The sequence below is a fragment of the Geotrypetes seraphini genome, chromosome 14, assembly GCF_902459505.1.
Source record: "Geotrypetes seraphini chromosome 14, aGeoSer1.1, whole genome shotgun sequence".
Classification (NCBI taxonomy): domain Eukaryota; kingdom Metazoa; phylum Chordata; class Amphibia; order Gymnophiona; family Dermophiidae; genus Geotrypetes; species Geotrypetes seraphini.
Genome location: NC_047097.1, coordinates 38,802,487 through 38,825,078, shown reverse-complemented (window position 1 = coordinate 38,825,078; position 22,592 = coordinate 38,802,487). Strand labels below are relative to the sequence as shown.

Sequence of the window (22,592 nt, the reverse complement as noted above, 5' to 3'; positions counted from 1 at the left end):
GAATTTTTTTTTAAAAAAAAAAAGAGAATGTGATGAAATCAGTTAGCTTAGCAGGGTCTAAAAAAGGTTTAGATAATTTCCTAAAAGTGAAGTCCGTAGCTCACTGTGGTGGAGGAGAGGAGCAGGATGACTGCCTACAGAATATGCCCCTTGCGGCAAGAGGCACATCCTATAGACAATCAGCTGGTGCCAGTGCCTCTCCTCTCTGGCCCTCTTCTCTGCTGGCACCTCACACTGATGTCTCAGAGCCCATCTGGAGGTCCTTCGCACATGTGTGAACATTGATGTGATGATGTCACGCATGTGCGTGACATCATCACGGTGATGTCCGCGCACTTCCGGATGCCTCGAGCCATGTAGTGTGCCGTGGCATGAGAAAGTTTGCGGGAAACTGCCATAGGCTATTATTGAGATGGCTTGGAGAAATTCACTGCTTATTCCTAGGATAAACAGCATAAAATCTGTTTTACTACTTGAGATCTAGCTAGGTACTTGGGACCTGGGTTGGCCACTGTTGGAAACATGATACTGGGCTTGATGGAACTATGGTCTGTCCCAGTGTGGCAATTCTTATATGAGTCAAGTATAGGACAATTGAGCCATTAAGACATTACTGATGAGGTTGGCTCTTAGGCATTGGTGGAATGAGGCATTATGACATTACAATCTCAGCTCTGGAATGTTGCTATTCTCTGGGTTTCTGCCAGGTACTTGGGACCTGGATTGACCACCGTTGGTGTGTCCCAGTATAGCTATTCTTATGTTCTTATAATGTTCATCTTCAGTTTCCAGAAGGTCAAAATACAAGACATTGACAGGAGCTAGAAAAGGGTCCAGGAGAGGATGAGTACGAGCCAAGTTGCCATTTTGACTAGTCTGACAAATTTTACTGCATAAATGCTTCCCAAAGAAGAGATAACAATGGAGAACTTGTATGGTGTGAAGACTATCATAGCTGAAAACCTAGCAGTGCCCTGACAGTGCTAATGTGCTTGAAAGTGTTACAGTCAGAATCCATGTTTATATTCTGCTGACCTAAGGGATTTCTGTTCAGCTGGAGTCTTGTAAAGCAGCTCAAATTCTGTATCAGGATTTTCTTTTGGCCTTCTCCTGGCTCTTTAAAGTGCAATGTTTTATTTTTCTACTTGTTGCGAAAGGGTTTGGCAACTTATAGTACCTTTCTGAAAGCAGCAAAGGAAACTTACTAAATGTTTTGGGTCACGTCAACTTGCTGTATGTGGTGTTTTCCATAACTCAAGGCCACAACTGAACCCAATTGTGGAAGTCTGGCTCTCAGCAGATTAAACAATAATCCAACTTGGGATATAAATTTAAGAAAGACTGGCAAATGTAGGAAGTTAAATAGCAAAAGTTACAAATCTCACATCTTTCGAATCTTCCCTCTAAAAAATCCAAAATTTGGAAAAAGCAAATGGAGTATGGCTAATAGAAATCTTTTTAACCTGTCTGCCTACCTGTTTATATGTCTGTGCTGGTACCAACGGGTATGTATTTGTACCTGTGTCTTTGTTGCCTATACAAGTGTGTGGGGGAGGGGAGGAGGGTTGTGTGTACATATGGAGGAAGAGTGTATGTGTGTGTCTGTGATGGATGTGTGTATCTATGTATATGCATTGCCTATGGGTGGATGATGTTTTTGTGCATACGCGGGGGGGGGGGGAGAATAGATGTGTGTGGATCTGTCTTCCCTAGTGGATGGGGGTTTGTATGCCTATGTCTCTATGTTTAAATGTGTTCTTTATGTGAATCATGAAGTATATCTGCTTTCTCTCTATGTGCCTGTGTGTTTCTGACAGTTTGGAACTCATCTGTATAATGTCTTTACAAACATTCTGTTGGTTGGGAAAAAAATTAAAGTGTGATTATTTATTTGGCCACAAGATGTCACTACCAACAAATTCTATAGCTGCTGCCATTGCCTTTCTCATAGAAATACACTGGGGTGAGGTCCTTAAGTCTGATATGTCCCATTTTAAAACCCAGTATACATTCTTCGGTTCATCCCACATGCTGAATTTGCTCTGAGATGGTTCAAAAGACAGATTTTTGAGTCCCTGTATATCTACATATAATTTATTTTCAAAATTCCATTGATTTGGAAAGAAGAAAAATGTGGGCCCAATATTCAAAATTAATTATCCCCCCCCCCTCTTTTATGAAGCCATGTTAAGCTTTTTTTATCACTGGCCGCAGCAGCATTATCTCCTACTCTCACAGCGTTGAAGCTAATATCGTCGCGGCCGAGGATTAAAAAGACTAATGCGGCTTCATAAAAGGGGAGGAGGGTATGTGTTTACTTTTTTAATTTCTCTATATGGATATTTTCAGCTCTTACCTGAATTAACTTGATGAATGGCCAGATGTTAACTATAAACAGAACAACAAGAAAAGGCAAGGAGGATGTCACAGCGTTCAGAACAGTACAGACTGCCTGCACACAGTTCTTTCCATTGACAACCCCTTTTCTTGACTGCGTTGTTTTCAGCAAAGTGTCCCCTGAAGAAAGCGTCTTCTAGACGCCGAAACTGGGATCCTTGGGACCTTTTGTTTCTAATAAAGACTTTATTATTGGTTGAAAAACATCCCCTTTGTCTTTTCTTGTTGTTCCAAATGTTAACTATATAATACAGGGCTGATTCTGGAGAGGGGTTGAGAGAGAGGCCTAAATTAAATGGAGAGTTGCTGGAGCAGTCACCATCTATATTCATATTTAGTAGCACTCCTGAAACGGATAGTGTCACTGAATGTACTATAGATATGCAGATGAACAACAGGGCTGATACTTAGCTTTAAAGAGTGGTCACCTTCAAGGCCAGTATTAGACCTGCTGGGCCCCAAAGTAGTAATTTGAAAGGGGAGCCCAAAGCCAGCCAGAAGATTGTGCCTTCTTCAACTTAATGCAGGCTTAAGCTCTGCCCCCCCCCCCCCCCATCATAGCATGGGTGCCTAGTATAACTGCCCTTTTTGCACCCCCTAATACTGCCCTTGGCTGCTTTGGCTGAAAATCAGGCCCAAGTTTTCTTAAATGGAGCAGACATAGGGTTACCAAATATCGTCGGCAAAAAAGAAGACACTTGACTGCCCTGTTCCACCCCCAACCTTGCCCCACTTCATCCTGTTCCACCTCAGCCTCACCCCATTTCACTCCCAGCCCCACCTCATTACACCCCCAGCCCTGCCCCCACAGATTTCTTCCCCAAACTCAGGGCCACATCTGGAGAACCTCCGAGCATGTGTGGATCCAATGTGATGACATCACATCATATTCATTCATGCTCGGAGGCCCTCAAAAACCTGGACAGACTGCTGGGTTTTGGAAATCTCCCCGGGCATCTAGACAGTCCTCTAAAAAGAGGACATATCTAGGGTTACCAGATTCCGTCTGGAAAATCCGGACCCCTAAGCCTGCACAGTCCTACCCATCCCCGCCCTGTCATGCCACGGTTCTGCCCTAGCCCCGCCCCCGCTGCCTGTTCTCATTGGGCAGCACATCCGCACATGGGCGGATGAGATGCAATGACGTCATCGCGTCGGATCTGCGCATGCGTGGAAGTCCTCCTGCACGAAGGAGAAAGGGAGAGATCTGGGGATGAAAAGGAGGGAGAAAGGCCTGGGGGTGGAAGGGAAAGAGAGATGCAGCATTTCTTTTTTTTCCTTCCATCTCATTGTTCAGCATCAAGGGGGGAGGGAAGAAGATCAACAGAAAAGAGAGGGAGCAAAACGTTGGACCACTGGAGAGAGGAGGAGAGATGTGGTAATGGGAAGTAGATAGAAGGAAATAGGAGGTTGGGAAAGGAGTGAGATGGGAAATGGGAGAGCTAGGGACTAAGAGGAGAAGGAGAATTGAGAGGTAGCTGAAAATTTTTTTAATAGGATGAGAAAGAGGGCAAGATTTGAGTGGACAGAGGCAAAAAAAGAATTAAAATTTAGTGCAAATATGGAAAGTTTTGCATATTACACTTTGCTCCTAATGCCAAAATTCATGCACACTGATTGTGGGCTCTAGCACACAGAGCTCCATTGATGGTGTTTTCTAGACTTTGGTACATTGCCCTTTCTAATGGAAGTTTAAAATCCACACACTTCTTAGACCTGTGCTACATCATTCCAAAGCAAACAGCCTTTGTCGGTTCCTGGCCTTGGAGTGCTGCTCTGTGGCTTATGCTGCACAGTGGCAGATGCTCCCAGCATTGCTTTGTTAGGGTTTAGAGGTCTGATTTTAGAAGGAACTTACATTGCCTTCAAGCAGACTGTTGGGAGATGCCAAAGCATTGAATATCCTCAAGCTCATGCCAGGGTTATTTATACATCACCACATACTTTAAAAAATAAAAAAATTCCGTTCACCCAGCAATGGAAGCCACAGCTCAGCAGTGTGAATTTAGGCCGTATTTGTTTAATGTGCTTTTTTTACACTGGTGTTTCCCATTAGAGAGGAAGGGCACTCCACCCTTGTCTGATTCCCCCTTATTCCTGTGCTCAAGAATCCTGTCTGCATGCCCCTGGTGCCAAAAAACTGTCTGTATGTATATAGTTAGAAACAATACATGCTTTTTTAACTAGAAAATGCAACGTATTGAATTCTATTTTTGTAGTGAAGGGCATTAACCCTTATTTGAGCCAATTAAAGGTTTTCTTGCAACTTAATTCTTGGAGCCACTATGATCACACACCTAGATACTCAAGACATCTTTTTGAGAGGAGTGTAATCGTCTGAAAATAGACTTCTTTCTGTGTAGAGCAACTATAAAAGGCAATTCTTTAAGCCGTGCCTAATGTAAGACCCAATTTGTATGCCACGTTTATAGAATAGCTGTGATTGGCACCATAAATTGGTGGTTTAATGTGCAGGTGCTAGGCTTTAATCTTAAATCTTAGCGCATACTGTAAGTTGCTTAGTGTGTAATCACAAGAGTACCTGAGGCTGGAACATAGGCATGTATTGGGCAATCCATCTAGCAATGCATGCAACTTATAGAATATTATTAGAGGTGTTTCCACTTAAACCAGCCATTGACCCAAGCTTAGCAGTCACTATCTGTCTCAATTAGTAGGCTCACTGCCTCCTTAGATTGGACCTACCCTGGAATTTCACCTACTGTACATTGGCTGAATACAAGGCACAAAGACCAGGCACTTCACTTGCAGGCCACACTACCTTGTGGCACCTTCTCCCACACACCAATGCAGGTCATAGCCTCTTTCCCTTCCAGGTACCGCTCAAGCATTGAAGGTCTACTGGTGCAGAAAGGCAGTGCAGGCTGAGGATAGAGTTACTGCCTATGCTCTACACAAAAGACATTGAAGAGAAAACAAAGGTCATTGGCCGTACAGAAGTAGCATGCCTCATTGGTCTATGCCTGCTGAAAGAGGAGGAGGCAATATGCCAGCATCATTGCTGTCCTACTGCTCTACCTAGATTACTGCAACTCCCTCTACTACGGCATTACAGAGAAGGAACTGGAGCAACTGCAAATGCTCCAAAATGCGGTAGCAAGGCTGATTTTCCATTGGATATACAACTGGAAGAATCATTGTACAAATTTAAGACCAAACTAAAAACTTTCTTATTTAGAGACGCATTTCTAACCTAAGAATGGGCAATTCCTCTAACCTAACCTATTCCATTCACAATAATGAATACCAAACGCTTTTATGAAGCGCTATCCCCCCTTTTATGGCTTTTTCCTCCCCACTTACCACCCTTTTTTATTTTATCTCGATGTATTTTACTCATGCCTCCCCCTTGATCCACTTGTTTCTGTTTGTCTGTCTTACCCATTGAACATGTATATATATTTATATTTTATCTTGTTTTAATTTTTTTCAGCATTGTAAACCATCTAGGTACTAGTTGATAGATGGTATCAAATGTTGAATAAACCTGGAAACTGCTTAAACTGCATTGGTTACCAGTGAAAAAAAAAATTTACTACAAGTTAGCGTGTATGATCCACAAGGTTATCTACGGAGAAAACAACAGCGGACTAGTGACCACTATTAAGGTCTCACACACCTTCCTCAATTCAAGTTCTACACATCGTTTCAAGATACCATTCCCATCGTCTGGATGCTGAAAGAAGATGCTTAACTCCACCTTCAAGTTCCTAGGACCACACATCTGGAACAGTCTGCCTGCATATCTGCGGCAGCTCAATACATACTGTCACTTCAGGAAAAAGTTAAAGACATACCATTTCCCCTTGTAGCTAAGGACACTGTCCGAAGGCTTCCCTCCATCCTATCTATTATTCCCCCTAGACACCTGAGCATTTTATTACAAGTAATTATTATAGCACTGGCAAAGACTCCTTATAATTCAATGTGTTGTAAACCGCTTTGGATGAATCTCAACAAATTTAAATAAATGTGGAATAAAGAGGAAGTGGTGTTGTTTTTGATTCACTCAGCTGCACCAGAGGGTTTTGGCCAGAGCTCCAGGTAGCTGACCCTGTGCTGAGAGCTGAGCATCTTGGTGATTTACTGATCCCCAAATTCTGTAAAGTCTTCTTAAAGTTAGGTGCCTAAGTCAGCATGCCTAGCCGATGTAGGCTAGGCACGTTGATGCAGACGCCTAACTTTAAATTGGTGGCAATAATTGGCAAGTAACACCATATGATTGGCTTCAGTTAGACTTAATTGAAAGTTAGACGTCTAGTCCAACGCGCATAGCTAAAAGTGGGCATGGTTAGGGGCAGATCGTGGGTGTGTTTTTGCATTAGGCGCCTTGTTTTTGACTTAGGCGCACGCATTTATAGGGTTACCAGATTTGTTTGTGCAAAGAAGAAGAACCCTGTTCCACCCCCAGTCCCCCCCCCAAAAAAACACTCATCTCTTCTTCACCAAGTCCGGGCCGTGTCTGGAGGGCCTCTGAGCATGTGCAGGTCTAACGCGGTGGTGTCTCACACATGCGTGGATGATGTGTGACATTGTGTCGCATCTGCACGTGCTCAGTGGCTCTCCAGATGCGGCCCTAAGCTAGGAAACTGCTGGGTTTTGGAAATCCATCCGGGCACCTGGACAGTCCTCTAAAAAAAGGACATGTCCAGGTTTTTCCGGACATCTGATAATCCTAAGCATTTAGGCCAAGAAAAATTCTGGCATAAATGTAGCGCACCTAAAAGTTAGGATGTCTAGTTGGGCAAAACCGATTCAATTTAACAGGAAGGTAGAGCTGATTTATGTTAAGAACACGTAAGGTGACAGAGATGCACTGTCTTTGGAGAACAGCATTTTCTTTATGATTACCTGAACAAACAGACCATGAAACAGGTCCCTGTTGGGATCAGAATTTTCAGGTAAGATTTTGTTGTTCAAAATACGTATGTGTACATAATAGGTGGTCTTTTTGACCAATGATTAAAGTGACCCCATTCAAGGGGCAGTGTTGTTCACTGTGCCACTGAGGGGAATCCGAGGTCTTTATTCCCCCTTTTGGATTGACTCTTTTGGTCAGCAGTATTAAGTGTTAGTACTGTTTCCTTCACTTTTGTAGTTGGTTTTCAACTTGTGTTTGTGGTGAATTTTTCTCTTTTTTGTTTGCTAACTGATTTTTGTAGGTGCCATATATATAGGGTTGCCAGATTTTATGATTGTAAAATCCGGACACCCTAAACCTGCCCCCAGGCCTGCCCATCTCTTCCCCAGTCCCGCCCTAGCTCCTCTCCCTCCCCCTCCCCCGCTGCCTACTTTGGTTGGGCAGAAAGCATGCGCGGATTGCCTCCTGCTCAACGGAATTGAGAGGAGGCTTTTCAAAACCCGGACAAAGTGCCGGGTTATGAAAAGCCGTCCGAGGAAATCCTGACATCTGGTAACCCTACATATATAGAATCAGGATCTGAATCCTTAGATGGCTCTGATCACATGCAGCTACCTTAATCAAGAGCAAAAATGGCTTTGTGATTACAATTAATGTGACGAGAGCCAGGGAAGCCAAGATTCAATCTGTTTTCATGTGATCATAGGCAAGTCACTTACTTCCTATTGCCTCAAGTACCCACTTAACAGGTCATAATGTATGAAAAATCAGTGTTAGACTATTAGGCAGATTTTAAAAAAATTTTTTTACATTACTTCTCAAATAATAATCTAATGACATGCAAAAATCACTGATGCAAAAACTGCACTAAACACATGCTAAAGTGGATTTAAAATTAATTTATACAGTTAACTTTGCATCTATTTTAACTTCACAGGTTCCATAGTGCAGTTTCAAACATCCAGAAGCTTTCCAATTGAAGCATACTCTACCCTAGATCCCTAAGCAAGTGAACTCCAACCCTACCCACCTCCATCCACCTACCTACCTCTCCCAGCTACTCACTCATCTATTCACTTAGCTACCTACCCACCCAACTGCCTATCCTCATCCCCCCCATTCCCGATGGTCCCCTCATATATGCTTTATCCAGGGAAAGTGTCCTCCTTCAGCCTCTGATCCTACCTGCTGTTGATATAAATAATGGAATTTTTTTTTTTTTTTTTTTTGCAAAGTCATTCACTTCAGCTGATCTGGTGCTATTCTAAAAATAATGGGAGTTTAGCAGAGGTCACTGGGAGGGACTGATACTTTATGGTCTGAGGACACTCATGCTCATGGTTTGAGGGAGCTATGGTAGAGTCTCCTAGGCTTAGTAGTCCTGTCTACAACCCCAATAGTCCAAGACTACTTAAGCCACCTCTGTGCCACTCTACTAAGTTTTCCTATGCCAGGTGTTGATGTTCTGGAGACATGTATGTACGTTTTTATTCCGATTTTTATGGTGATGTGAGGGGGTTAGTGATCACTGGGGGATTGTGTAGGGGTCTGTACTTTGTCCCTGCAGTGGTTATCTAGTGACTTTGGATACCTTCTGGGCACTTTACATTGCCTAAGTCACAACGTACAAGTTCCATCTAGGCAGTCTCGTTAAACTTTTGGTTATACTTGCAGTATGACTAAGTGTAGCTCAGCCCACATCCCGTCCTCAACACTCCTCCTAAAATGCCCCTTTCAGCTCTGGGCGTACAGCAGCACTGAAGAGGCCTAAGCTGTTTTTAAATACGTCTAAAACCCATTTTGGTTATCGGCACTTGGATGACTTGTCTTATTAATCATCCAAGTGCCGATTTAGGTGAGATTTTAGACGTATTTCCATTTCGATTATGAGCCCCATTCTGCAGAATCTCTTGTGCTTCGAATGTGCTAATATAGGCAATATTTTTAACTTTATACATACATATATATACACACTTTTACAAAGCCTCAATAGAGTCTTCTACTGGAGCCCAGAGCACTAAATGCTCTGACGCTCATAGGAATTCTGGTCCTGGGGGCACCCCAGCCAACCAAGATTTCAGGATATCCACAATGATTATTCATGACAGATTTGCTTGCAGTGGAAGGAGTATTTGTGTGTATATGTGTCTGCTGTATGGTGTTTTTGTGTGTCCTTTATTTTATGGAGTTCTTTTCATTTCTCTTAAATTGTTATTATACTTTGTAAACTGCTTAGATCATTCTTAATATCTCATGTATATTTACTGCTGATATTTTGAAAACCTGACTGGCTGAGGTGCCCCCAGTATCAGGTTTGGGAAGCACCGCCCTAACTAATCTGTGTTTTTACATATCCGCAATGAATACGCATGAGAGAGATTTGCATGCAGTAGAGCCAGTGTATGGAAATCTGTCTCATGCATATTCATTGTGGATAGTGGCTTCAGAAACCCTGCTCTCTAGCTTTATCTTACAGTTTGAATTTTTCCGGGGAGAGAAGGGCACATCTCTCCAATGTAACGTCATTGTGATTGGCAGCTTTCAGTATTTAAGGAGTTTAACAATGTTTTCTTTTGTATTATTACTTGAAAAGCTTCTTTGAACTTTGTCTGAATTGCAACTTTCAAACTATTGTATTATATATAGAAAGAAAATGATGAATTATTGTTACATTCTGTGTGAGGAAATGTGCCTTTGAATTGGGCAAGGGTGAGTCTGAAGATGGATGTTTGTGACTGGAGAATGACAAGGGGACAAAGTGCCGGGTTTTGAAAAGCCATCCGGACCCCCAGAAATGACCTCGAAAAGGAGGACATGTCCGGGAAAATCCAGATATCTGGTAATCCTACCTACTCAGCATGGGCAGGAGCAACATTGAACCTATTAAGGGCTCCTTTTACTAAGCTGCGATAGCGTTTTTAGCATACGCAGGATTTTAGCGCATGCTAAACCCGCGCTACGCGGCTAGAACTAATGCCAGCTCAATGCTGGCATTAAGGTCTAGTGCAGGGGTCCCCAAAATCCCTCCTTGAGGGCCGAATCCAGTCAGGTTTTCAGGATTTCCCCAATGAATATGCATGAGATCTATGTGCATGCACTGCTTTCAAAGCGCACGCTAAAACCAATATCGCAGCTTAGCAAAAGGAGCCCTAAGTGATGGCTGCTATGACATTTTAATATGAAACATAGAAACATAGAAATAGACGGCAGATAAGGGCCACGGCCCATCTAGTCTGCCCACCCCAATGACCCTCCCCTACCTTTCTCTGTGAATAGATCCCACGTGTCTATCCCATTTGGCCTTAAAATCAGGCACACTGCTGGCTTCAATAACCTGGTGGAAGACTATTCCAGTGATCAACTACCCTTTCAGTGAAAAAGAATTTCCTGGTGTCCCCATGCAGTTTCCCGCCCCTGATTTTCCACGGATGCCCCCTTGTTGCTGCGGGACCCTTGAAAAAGAAGATATCTTCTTCCACCTCGATGCGGCCCGTGAGATACTTGAATGTCTCGATCATGTCACCCCTCTCTCTGCGTTCCTCGAGTGAGTACAGCTGCAACTTATCCAGCCGTTCCTCGTACGGTACATCCTTGAGTCCTGAGACCATCCGGGTGGCCATTCTCTGGACTGACTCCAGTCTCAGCACATCCTTACGATAATGCGGCCTCCAGAATTGCACACAGTATTCCAGGTGGGGGCCTCACCATGGATCTATACAATGGCATAATGATTTCAGGCTTACGGCTGACGAAACTCCTGCGTATGCAACCTATGATTTGCCTTGCCTTGGATGAAGCTTGCTCCACTTGATTGGCAGTTTTCATGTTCTCACTGACGATCACCCCTAAGTCTCGTTCTGCTTCAGTTCTTGTTAGGATCTCGCCATTAAGGGTGTAAGTCTTGCATGGATTTTGGCTGCCCAGGTGCATGACTTTGCATTTTTTGGCATTGAAGCTGAGTTGCCAGGACCTAGACCAGCGCTCCAGTAGGAGTAGGTCGTGCATCATGTTGTCGGACATTGAATTTATGTCTGTTGTGCTTTTGCCCACTACATTGCTTAGTTTGGCGTCATCGGCGAATAATGTTATTTTACCTCGCAGCCCTTCTGCCAAGTCTCTTATAAAGATGTTGAATAGGATCGGGCCCAGGACCGAGCCCTGCGGCACTCCATCATTTCGTAGGGAGTGCCGTTCACCACTATCCTCTGAAGCCTACCATCAAGCCAGAGGTTTTTAGCACCGGCTGGTGCACCGAATACTCTGCGCTGCTCTGACTCTCATAGGAACTCTGTGACTGTCGGAGCAGTTCAGAGCATTCAGGGTGCCAGCCAGCACTAAAAACCTCTTGCGGATGAGATGTACAGTGTCTGCATCTATGAGGCAATCTTGGTTTTTTCTGTTACATAGAGCATTCTGGACCCCGGTGCGTTTACAAAAATTAGATCGCTCTAAGTCTAATAGATGTTGGCACTGTCATCTTGAAGCTGGTACATTGGATCATTTATTGTATTTTTGTCCTCTAATACATAAGTTTTGGAAATCTATTTGGAGTCAAATTAATAATTTACTTGAGAATCCGGTAGCGCTTTCATACGATACGATATTATTTGGTACATTAATGAGGAAAAAGAGTCAAATATCCTCTAAAAATAATAAACTTTTACTTATAATGACAGGAGTTGCCATTCAACAAATTACAAAAAACTGGAAAAATTATGATAGATTAAGTTATAATTTCTGGTGGAATTCATTGTGTCATATTTTTAAAATGGAGAGGATATTAGCCATTCAACAGAGACGCTATAAAACATTTATTGATGTTTGGGAGCCATTAACAAATTATTGTAAGGATTGATTAAATTTAATAATTTATTTCTACCCCTTTTATTTATTGAAAGATAGGGTGGGGGGAGGATGGGTTTAATTTCAAATTATCTGAAACTATAATGTTTAATTGGAGGGAGGGAGGATCCCAAAAAAGTAAAATAGATTTTATGCTAATTACCTAGAAGTAAGTGGTGGATTTTTTCCAAGTCCATCTTATAATGGACTTTTAGGAAATATTCCAACCCTTTTTTTAAACCCTGCAAAGCTAACTGCTTTCATCACATTCTCGGGGAACAAATTCCAGAGTTTAACTACACATTGAGTGAAGTAATATTTTCTCCGGTTTCAGTGTATTTATTTATTTGTTATACTTATAGGCTACACGATCCAGAGTTCTAGATGGATAACACAAGATCACGCAGTACAAATTTGAAAACAGACATTGAACAATCAGTGATACAATGGCATAATTGCTACTTTGTAGCTTAATTGTGTGCTCCTAATATTAGGGCTCCTTTTACTAAGGTGCATTAGTGTTTTTAGCACGAGCTGCCACCTGCGCTATGTATAAAAACTAATGCCAGCTCAATGGTGTCATCAGCGTCTAGCACGCAGCAATGCAGCGCATGCTAAAACCGCTAGCGCAGCTTAGTAAAAGGAGCCCTTAGTATTTTTGAAAAGAGCCTCTATATAAAAGAGTTCATATCTAGTTATTAGTGTTTGAGAGAAAGCTTAGTGGATTGGATGGTAAATGGAATAATGAGCATTCTAATTCAAATAAACCATTTATATGATTTTAATGCTGCTTTTGGAATAAAGCAATGTGGTTTGTTCCTTAACCATCCTGAAAGAATGCCCATTTTTGGAGCAGCTAAATACAGTCGCCTAATAAAACCAGGCGGCTCTATTTAGGAAATCTGCAGGGCACAGCTTTCACCAGCTCTTTCCCCTTATCTATGGGAAAAAGAGCTTAGCAAATTGGGCCCCTTCTGCAATTTGTACTAATCCCCCTTCCTCGAGGAATGTACCATTAGTCTTCCTCTTAATAGGTTTGTACATTTATTTAAAATTATTTATAACCCGCTTAGCTACAAATCTAAGTGGGGAACAATAAAAACATACATCCTCTATAATAAAACCCTAAGCGTGCATGCGCACTTAGGAGGCCGTGATCCCTGCCGCTGTGCTGTGTGTTTCCTTGGCCGCATTCCATTTGCGGTGTGTGGGGTGGCTTGTGGCATGTATGTGGGCTTGGGGCAGCTTGCAGCGCGTGCGTGGGCTTGGGATGGCTTGCAGCGTGTGCGCGGGCTTGGGGAAGCTTGCAGCGCGTGCGCCGGCTTGAACAGCGATTTTTCTCAACAACAGCAGGAGTTTGTCATGCGGGTGCTGCGAGGTGTCCCATGCTGGTAAGAAGTGTAGGGGAGAGAGAAAGGGGGCTGCTTTGGGGGGGAGGGGTGTGCTGGAGGACAAGCAGCAATCATGCTTTGCTCTGGGAGGGGGGAAACAGAAGGGGGCCACGGAGAGACAGGCAGGCATGGCGCAACAGAGAAATACAGGGACAGGGGGAGGTAAAACGAAGGGAAAAGGGCTGCTGCTGGACAGGGGGAGCAGTGAAGGGGTGCTGCTGGACAGGGGGAGGTAAAAAGAAGGGAGAAGGCCTGCTGCTGGACAGGGGGAGCAGGCAAGGGGTGGTGGTGGACAGCCGAGAAAAGAGAGAGACAGAAGGAAAGAAAGAACGAAAGGACAGACAGACAGCGGCCAAGGAGAGAGAGAGAAAGAAAGACAGACACACACATCTATTCTAGCACCTGTTAATATAATGGGCTTAAAGACTAGTAATCATAATAAAAGATAAGACAAATACATAGCAACAAAGGACTACAAAAAACAGCTCCAACTCATCATGATAAAAGGTAAAACAAATAAGTAGCAGCAAAGGAGAACAAAAAACAACTCCCTCTCACACTGTCGCCTGGCGAGCACCCAAAAAGCGCTCAAATAGGACACTTTTCACTCCCTGAAATGAAGAAAATATTTGATTGGTGCACCGCCAAAGGTAAGGCATTCCGCAAAGCCGGGCCTTGCACAGAGAACATGGATTTGTGATTCCCTGTAAGCCTCACGGCTGCTAATGAAATAATTTCAAGTTTAAAATTGTCCGTACATCTGTCATTGTTGTTGCCATTGCCTCCTAGGGGTGTGTAGCCCACAAATTTTTTTTTTATATATATCATTTCCCATGTAGTTTACTGGAACTTTCATTTTGTTATTTTATGGGACCAACATCACCATCATTGAGTGCTCATTCTTAAAGGGTGTGCACTGGTCCAGGAGGCACCCCAGCCAGTCAGGTTTTCAAGACAGCCACAATGAATATTCATGAGAGAGATTTGCATGCAGTAGAGGCAGTGGATAGCCTGAAAACCTAACTGTCTGGGGTGTGTCTCCAGGACCCACTTTGGAAATCACAGGTATACACTCTTCTGAAAGAGGTGTACTTTTATAAATAGTGTGTGCTCTTTTGGAAAGAAAGCACACTTGGGTGTACAACTGGGGCCTCCTAGGTCTCCTAATAATACAAGAAACAATTGCATTGTTTCTTTTTGTACCAATCTGCTAGTTTCTGGAACAATCTTCCTCTTGAAATTAGAAGAGAATCTTATATGGTCTTCAGGAGAAAACAAAAAACTTTCTCTTTCATAAATGTTTATTAGGTGTTTCCTCTGATTCTTAATTTCATTTTTGTCTTCTTTTTAGTGATGTTTTAAATTATTTTATTATTATTTTATTTCTTATATACCGCCAAAGCCTCAGTAGTTCGAGGCGGTTTACAATAAAGAAGGGCTGGACAATCAGCGAATAGTTACAATCGGTGAATACAGATACAACAAAGAATCAGCGAATATGGTTTACAACAGAGAAGGGCAGGTCAATCAGCGAGATCTTACAGTCAGAGAATATATTTTCCCTTTGGTTTGATTATATTAGTTGATTATGTGATTTGTATGTATACCGCTCATGACCATTTTTTTTTGTAATGGACAGTTATATAAAAGTAGTATTAGATTACTATTAATAGCACATGAATTGGAGGGTTTTCCTGTCAGTTTGGGCAGAAAACAACACAAAATAACTGATAAGTGCCAACTCCATCATGGTCTGAATGAACGCTGAGGTGTTGTGAGTTCAAATCCCATGCTGATCTTTGTGATCCTGGGCAAGTCACTTAATCCCTACAGGAGAGGTTCTTGAAGATAGGAAGTGAGGTAAAATGAACAACTCAAACAGTGTGCAATCCTCACTCAGCAGGATAAACCATTCAAAACAGAACAGACCAACTTGTGACGTTCTTCAATTTTCTTTATTCAAAAACTTTTCTTTTTTCTTATCATTCTTGCTCCAATGCTCAAATGCCCGACGGGACCCGTTTCGCCAAACTGGCTTTATCAAGGGTTCCAGCAAGGAGCACTTAATTTGGCTTCCTCTTGCAGCCGAGGCAGGAGCAAGAGCATTGGAGCAAGAATGATAAGAAAAAAGAAAAGTTTTTGAATAAAGAAAATTGAAGAACGTCACAAGTTGGTCTGTTCTGTTTTGAATGGTTTATCCTGCTGAGTGAGGATTGCACACTGTTCAAGTCACTTAATCCCCCATTGCCCCAGGTACATTAGATAGAACAGTCGTCTCAAACTCAAACCCTTTGCAGGCCCACATTTTAGATTTGTAGGTACTTGGAGGACCAAAGAAAAAATAGTTAATGTCTCATTAAAGAAATGACAATTTTGCATGAGGTAAAACTCTTTATAGATTATAAATAAGAACATAAGAAATTGCCTCCACTGGGTCAGACCAGAGGTCCATCGTGCCCAGCGGTCCGCTCCCGCGGCGGCCCATCAAGTCCACAACCTGTGAAGTGGTTTCTGACTATTTCTGTAACCTACCTCCACTTCTATCTGTACCCCTCAATCCCCTTTTCTTTCAGGAACCTATCCAGACCCTCCTTGAACCCCTGTAGCATGCTCTGGCCTATCACAGCCTCCGGGAGCACGTTCCATGTGTCCACCACCCTCTGAGTGAAAAAGAACTTCCTAGCATTTGTTCTAAACCTGTCCTTTTTCAATTTCTCCGAGTGCCCCCTTGTACTTGTGGCTCCCCACAGCCTGAAGATTCTGTCCCTGTCCACCTTCTCTATGCCCTTCATGATTTTGAAGGTTTCTATCATGTCTCCTCTAAGTGTCCGTTTTTCCAGGGAGAATAGCTCCAGCATTTCCAATCTGTCAGCGTATGAGAAGTTTTCCATACCCTTTATCAGTTTTGTTGCTCTTTGGACTCCCTCAAGTACCGCCATGTCCTTTTTGAGGTACGGCGACCAGTACTGGACACAGTACTCCAGATGTGGGCGCACCATTGCCCGATACAGCAGCAAAATGACTTCCTTCGTCCTGGTCGTGATACCCTTTTTGATGATACCCAACATTCTGTTCGCTTTCCTTGAGGCTGTCGTACACTGTGCTGATGCTTTCAGTGTTGTGTCCACCATCACCCCCAGGTCTCTTTCAAGGTTGCTCACCCCCAGCAATGATCCCCCCATTTTATAGTTGAACATCGGGTTCTTTTCCCTACATGCATGACTTTGCATTTCTCAGTGTTAAAACTCATTTGCCATTTCCTTGCCCAGTCTTCCAATCTCGTTAAGTCCCCTTGCAGGTCTTCACAGTCTTCCTTGGTTCTAACCTTGCTGTAGAGTTTGGTGTCGTCCGCAAATTTAATAACCTCACAGTTCGTCCCTGTCTCCAAGTCATTTATAAATATATTGAACAGGAGTGGTCCCAGAACCGACCTCTGTGGGACTTCACTCGTGACCCATCGCCCTTCTGAGTAATGGCCCTTTACTCCAACCCTTTGTTTCCTGCCTGCCAGCCAGTGTTTGATCCATCGGTGGATATCCCCTTGTACCCCATGGTTCCACAGCTTCTTTAGCAGCCGTTCGTGGGGTACCTTGTCGAAGGCTTTTTGGAAGTCCAGGTAAATTATGTCTATGGATTCCCCTTTATCCATCTGGCTTCCCTTGCAGAAGCCGTGCTGGCTTGCCTTCAGCTGCCCATTGATTTCTATGTGATCGCAGATGGTGTCCTTGATCAGTGCTTCCATCATCTTTCCCGGGACCGAGGTCAAACTCACCGGCCTGTAGTTTCCCGGGTCACCCCTTGATCCCTTCTTGAAGATGGGTGTGACATTTGCTATTTTCCAGTCCTCTGGGATCTCCCCTGTTTCTAAGGAAAGGTTACATATTTGGCGAAATGTTTCTGCTATTTCGTTTCTCAGCTCTTTTAGTACCCTTGGGTGGATGCCGTCCAGACCTGGTGATTTGTCGCTCTTTAGTCCTCCCCGGATTATCTCTAGTTTGGCCAGCTTCCCATCCCGGTCTCCATGTAAGATCTCCTCGGGTTTTGGAATCTTTCCTTTTGGCTAAGTCATAATAATAATATAGTGGAACCTTGGTTTAAGAGCATAATTCGTTCCAGAAGCATGCTCGTAAACCAAAATATTCATATATCAAAGCGAGTTTCCCCATAGGAACTAAGGGAAACTCGCTTGATTCGTTCCCACCCACCCCCATCCTCCGAGGCCAACGGTGCTGCTCTACCCCCCCCCCAAGAACCAGCATTGCTCCCCTTGCTCATGAAGGCCCTGCTGCGTGATCCACCATCCCCCCACTTGTGGCACCCCCCCCCCCATGATCAAGCACCCTCCCGCTCGCGTCGTGTCTCCCCCCCCCGCGATCTGGCATGCCTCAAGTAAGATCACATTCCTTACCCCCATTTGGCACCGGCACCAGCACCAACGCACAGGACATGCCGATGCCCGAAGATCTGCCTTCTTCTTCGCGCTGGGCCTTGAGCATCTGCGCATGCTCAAGGCTTCGGGTTCCCGTTCTCTCCGAAGGCCTTCAACATGCGCAGATGCTCAAGGCCCAGCGCAAAGAAGAAGGCAGATCTTTGGGCACCGGCACTGGCATGTCCTGTGCATTGGTGCCGGTGCCAAATGGGGGTAAGGAATGTGATCGGGTGGGTGGGTGAGTGCCTGGGGCATGCCGGATCGCGGCGGGGGAGGGGGAGGCGACGTGAGCGGGGGGTGCCGGATCGCGGGGAGGTTGCTGGATCACGCGGGAGGGATGCTCGTAAATCAAGGCACACTCGGTTTCAAAGGCGCTGATTTTGCAAATGTTTTGCTCGTCTTGCAAAACACTCACAAAACGGTGCACTCGTAAACCGAGGTACCACTGTATTGTGATTTATAGCTAGAGAGACATATGATCAAGAAACTGTTTTATTTTACTTTTACGATTATGATAAACGTACCGAGGGCACAAAATAGTACCTGGCGGGGGCCGCATGTGGCTGCGAGTTTGAGACCACTGAGATAGAGTGTGAGGCTGCCAGGACAGACAGAAAAAAATGCTTGAGGAACTGAATGTAAACCACTTAGGCTACAAGTGGTATATAAACAGTAAAAATAAATGAATGAATAAATAAAATAATTGGCTGTGAGTGTAGCAGTCTGTGGTGATATTTAACAGCACTACCTGGAGGTGTGATCTAGTGGTAGAACTGCTGTCTCAGCACCCTGGGGTTGTGAGTTCAATCCCAACTTGCTCCCTGTGACTCTGGGCAAGTCACCTTATCTCTCCATTGTCCCCGGAACCACTGTTAGAATGAGCCTGCCAGGACAGATAGGGAAAATACTTAAGAGTACACTTCCCCCTCCCCATTCGCGGTTTTTGCACTCGCAATTTCACATAATCGCGATTTTTTTTCTGGGGAGGGGGAAAATTTTTTTAAAAAAACATATTTTTTACCTCCCTGCTGCCTTCCCAGCCTTACCTGGTAGTCTAGAGGGCTTTCGGGGCAGGAGCGATCTTCCTACGCTCCTGCCCCGTGCAGATCGCCATGAGGAAATGGCTGTAGGGAGTTCCCGTCGTAGTCTCGAGAGACTACGGGAACTCAAAGCAGCCATTTCCTCATGGCGATCTGCACGGGGCAGGAGCATAGGAAGATTGCTCCTGCCCCGAAAGCCCTCTAGACCACCAGGTAAGGCTGGGAGGTGGGGGTGGGTCAGAGCCGGATTATTGCGGTTTTTCACTATTCGCGGTCCGGCTTTGCCCGTATCCCCTGTGAATAACGAGGGAGAAGTGTACCTGATTACTATTCAGTGAATCTCTTCATGAAAAAAAAGCATTTAATACATCTAAATAAATAAATGCTGCTGAATATCAGCAGATAGCCTGAACAAGTAATTTCACCAGCCAGAAGCATTTCTGTGCAGTTAAATCACTTTGAAAATTGAGCACCCTAAATGTTGTAAAAGAAAGAGGTCCTCAAAGCTGAAAATTCCAGTAGGGAAAAATCCAAGGTTATTTAAGGTCCTCTGGTGCTGAGATGATAAGATGCTGCTTGTTTGCTGCCATTTATTCCCTCATTAGCAGTTGCACATATCTTGAATTCTTTTTTATTAATCCGGTTATATGTTACTGACTATAGACATGGTCTTATTTTATGTCACTGGTTCTCAGTCAGACTTTGTGTGTTTACACTGCTTTCTGTATATTTCTTGAAATATTCAATAAAAATCATTGAACAAAAAAAAAAAAAAAAAGAAAACTTGCTATGTCTTGTTTAAAAAGCGGTTCTTTACAGATGTCTTCTTCTGATTCCACAGGTGAGAGACCATTTGCCTGCAGCTGGCAGGAATGCAACAAGAAATTTGCCCGATCAGATGAGCTGGCTCGACACTACCGCACCCACACCGGGGAAAAGAAGTTCGGCTGTCCAATCTGTGAGAAACGCTTCATGCGCAGTGACCACCTGACAAAGCATGCCCGCCGCCATGCCAACTTCCACCCAGGCATGCTGAAGAGGCGTAACGGCAGCGCCTCCCGAACGGGCTCAGTGAGCGACTACAGCCGCTCTGATCCTTCCAGCCCTGCCAGCTCCCCCTGAGCCTGCCTGCACCAGATGTCAGCACTTTTCCACCACCCGACCCAGCACCTTTGTGGATTGTCTGTTGTGGGCCGCACTCTTCCCCCCTCTTGTTGCCTCTTGCTTCTTGCCTTTAGTGTGGAAGGTAGCTGCTTCTGCTGCAAATTTCCAGAGCACCTCCTGGATTGCCTTTGAAAAAGAGGGGCTAATTTAACCTCACATTCAAACACAACTGGGTGTTAGGACTTAAGCATGTTTCATAGCCATAAACATGTGTCCTCAATCATTATTTACAAAAAGAAATAACAAATGAGAAAAAAAACAACCACAAAACCCAACCTTTTCTTCCTCAGGTGTATAAGCAGATTTTTTTTTTTCTTGAAATACAAAAATTGCACAAGAAAAACATTCACACTGCTCTGAATTCAACTGGGCTGAATTTGTTCCTTCTTCCTCGCCCTTTCTCAGGGATGAATTACTATGTTCCACAAATGAAGACAGCAGCCTTTTCATAGCTTTACTTCCTCATATATTTGCACTTGAAAGCTTCCGGTTAAAAGCTGTCATGCTGGGAAAAAAAGGGACTGTAATTTGGTGCTGAATCCTGACAGTCCCTGGTAGCACATGGCTGTCGTGGGGCTCCTCAGCAATTGCCTCTCACTCAGCCTGGCTCTCCTTTCTATATCCAGTGACAGCAAATGCTTCCACGTGCGCCTTCTGCTGATATCCTAAAACCAACTTCCTGTCGTGAAAACTTGCCATGTGTCTGATTTATAAACTTCTGTTGTTCATTATAATTGTCATTCGGTTAAATCATGAAATGCAGTGATGATAGGTAGGAGCATGTTTGCAAGACACTAGCTTTATCATTTCTCTAAAATGAAATCTCTATTTCTCTCTTAGCCCTTATACTGATCCATGTGTTATCCAGGCCCCGTCTTCCAGTTCTCTAGCTAGAATGACTTTCTCCTTGCGACACTTGCAAGAAGTAAGCTACTGCCTCTCTGATGATGACGTGACCAGGGAGAAATCAATTTGAACTTTACAGTCCACTTTTGGCAAAGAGAAACCAAGCCAAACCAAAAAATGTCACTAGAGATGTGCAAACAATTCCAGTTTAAACTCAGACAAGGCAGTTTTAGGGTCTACTTCTTCAAGATGAATTGGATTCTCCATAGATCCATTGGGGAAAATTCATCAGATGCTGCCCAGAGGATCTAAGGAAAATCCAAAGCTAATTATTTTATTTAAAAAATATATATATATCTAATTATGCCACAACAGAAGCAAAAACTGGACAAGATCCATTTTGACTTTTCCTGATGATTGATAGGGGTTAAAAAATGGTTTGGATAATTTTCTAAAAGAAAAGTTCATAGGCTTGGGGAAATCCATTGCTTATTCCTAGGATAAGCAGCATAAAATCTGTTTTACTACTTGGGATCTAGCTAGGTACTTGGGACCTAGGTTGGCCACTGTTGGAAACAGGATACTGGCCTTGATGGACCTTTGGTCTGTCCCAGTATGCCAATTCTTATGTTATGAATTTCCAAAGACCTAAAATACAATCAAAATGTCCCACTCAAATTTGCTATGACTTATGTTCAAAATTCACTCAAAGTTATATAGTTAATCCCCAAATATTCAGCGCTATCAAATAAATCTATATCTTTGGAAGATTTCCTCATCCCTCTTTCTACTTGTAAGGAAGTGATTGGTCACGGTGGGCCGAATTCTATAAACAGCACCTAACATGGTAGGCGCCAATGGAAACAGCACCTATAGCATGTCAATCAAAGTTAGGCATTTTTGTAGAATTGCACCTACTGGCAGTGGCGTAGTAGGGGGGGGTGGTCCAACCCAGGCACCATCTTGATAGGGGCGCCGGCACCCGTCCTCCTCTCTGCCTCTCCGCCCCCCCACCCCCCCCCCCCCACTACTGCGCGTGTGCGCTCCTTCCCCCATACCTCTTTAATGTTCGGGGCATGAGCAGCAACCCCAACATGCTGCTGGCACCAGCATCGGCTCTTCCTCTGACATCACTTCCTGGACCTGTGCCTAGGAAGTGACATCAGGGAAGGAGCAGACGCTGGTGCGAACATTAAAGAGGTACGGGGAAGGGAAGAGGCGCGGGCATGCACAGCAAAAGGGGATGGGGAAGGAGTGGAGGGTGGGGGAGCAGAGAAGAGAAGAGGGCAGGGGAGGGGTGCCACTGCCCCGAGCATCTCTCACCCTCGCTAGGCCATCTTAATGTTAGGCACCAGTATATTAGGCCAGAGTTTCCTGGCCTAATATACCAGAGCCTAACATAGACGCCTAGTGGTTCCTAACTCAATCCATGCCCAAACTTTGCCCCTTACCATGCCTTTCCTGTGGGCACCGGTAGGCACCACAGTGGACCTACCGAGTTAGGCACCTACTGACAAATTATTTTTTTTTAATAGTTTTTTAAGGGCGCTTTTCAATAAACAGCACCAACTGGACCAATTAAAAAAAATTAAGTTAGGTAC

At 44.0% G+C, this 22,592-nt stretch overlaps 1 protein-coding gene across 1 annotated transcript in view; it reads left to right on the top strand.

Moving 5' to 3' along the window:
- Positions 1 to 22,021, top strand: part of KLF13 (Kruppel like factor 13) — a 143,346-nt gene extending 121,325 nt beyond the window's left edge. Inside the window, exon 2 of the mRNA XM_033919502.1 lies at positions 19,823 to 22,021. Coding sequence (XP_033775393.1) covers positions 19,823 to 20,103 — 281 coding nt within the window. The 3' untranslated portion in view covers positions 20,104 to 22,021. The remainder of the gene's footprint in view (positions 1 to 19,822) is intronic.
- Positions 22,022 to 22,592: the final 571 nt, after the last annotated feature.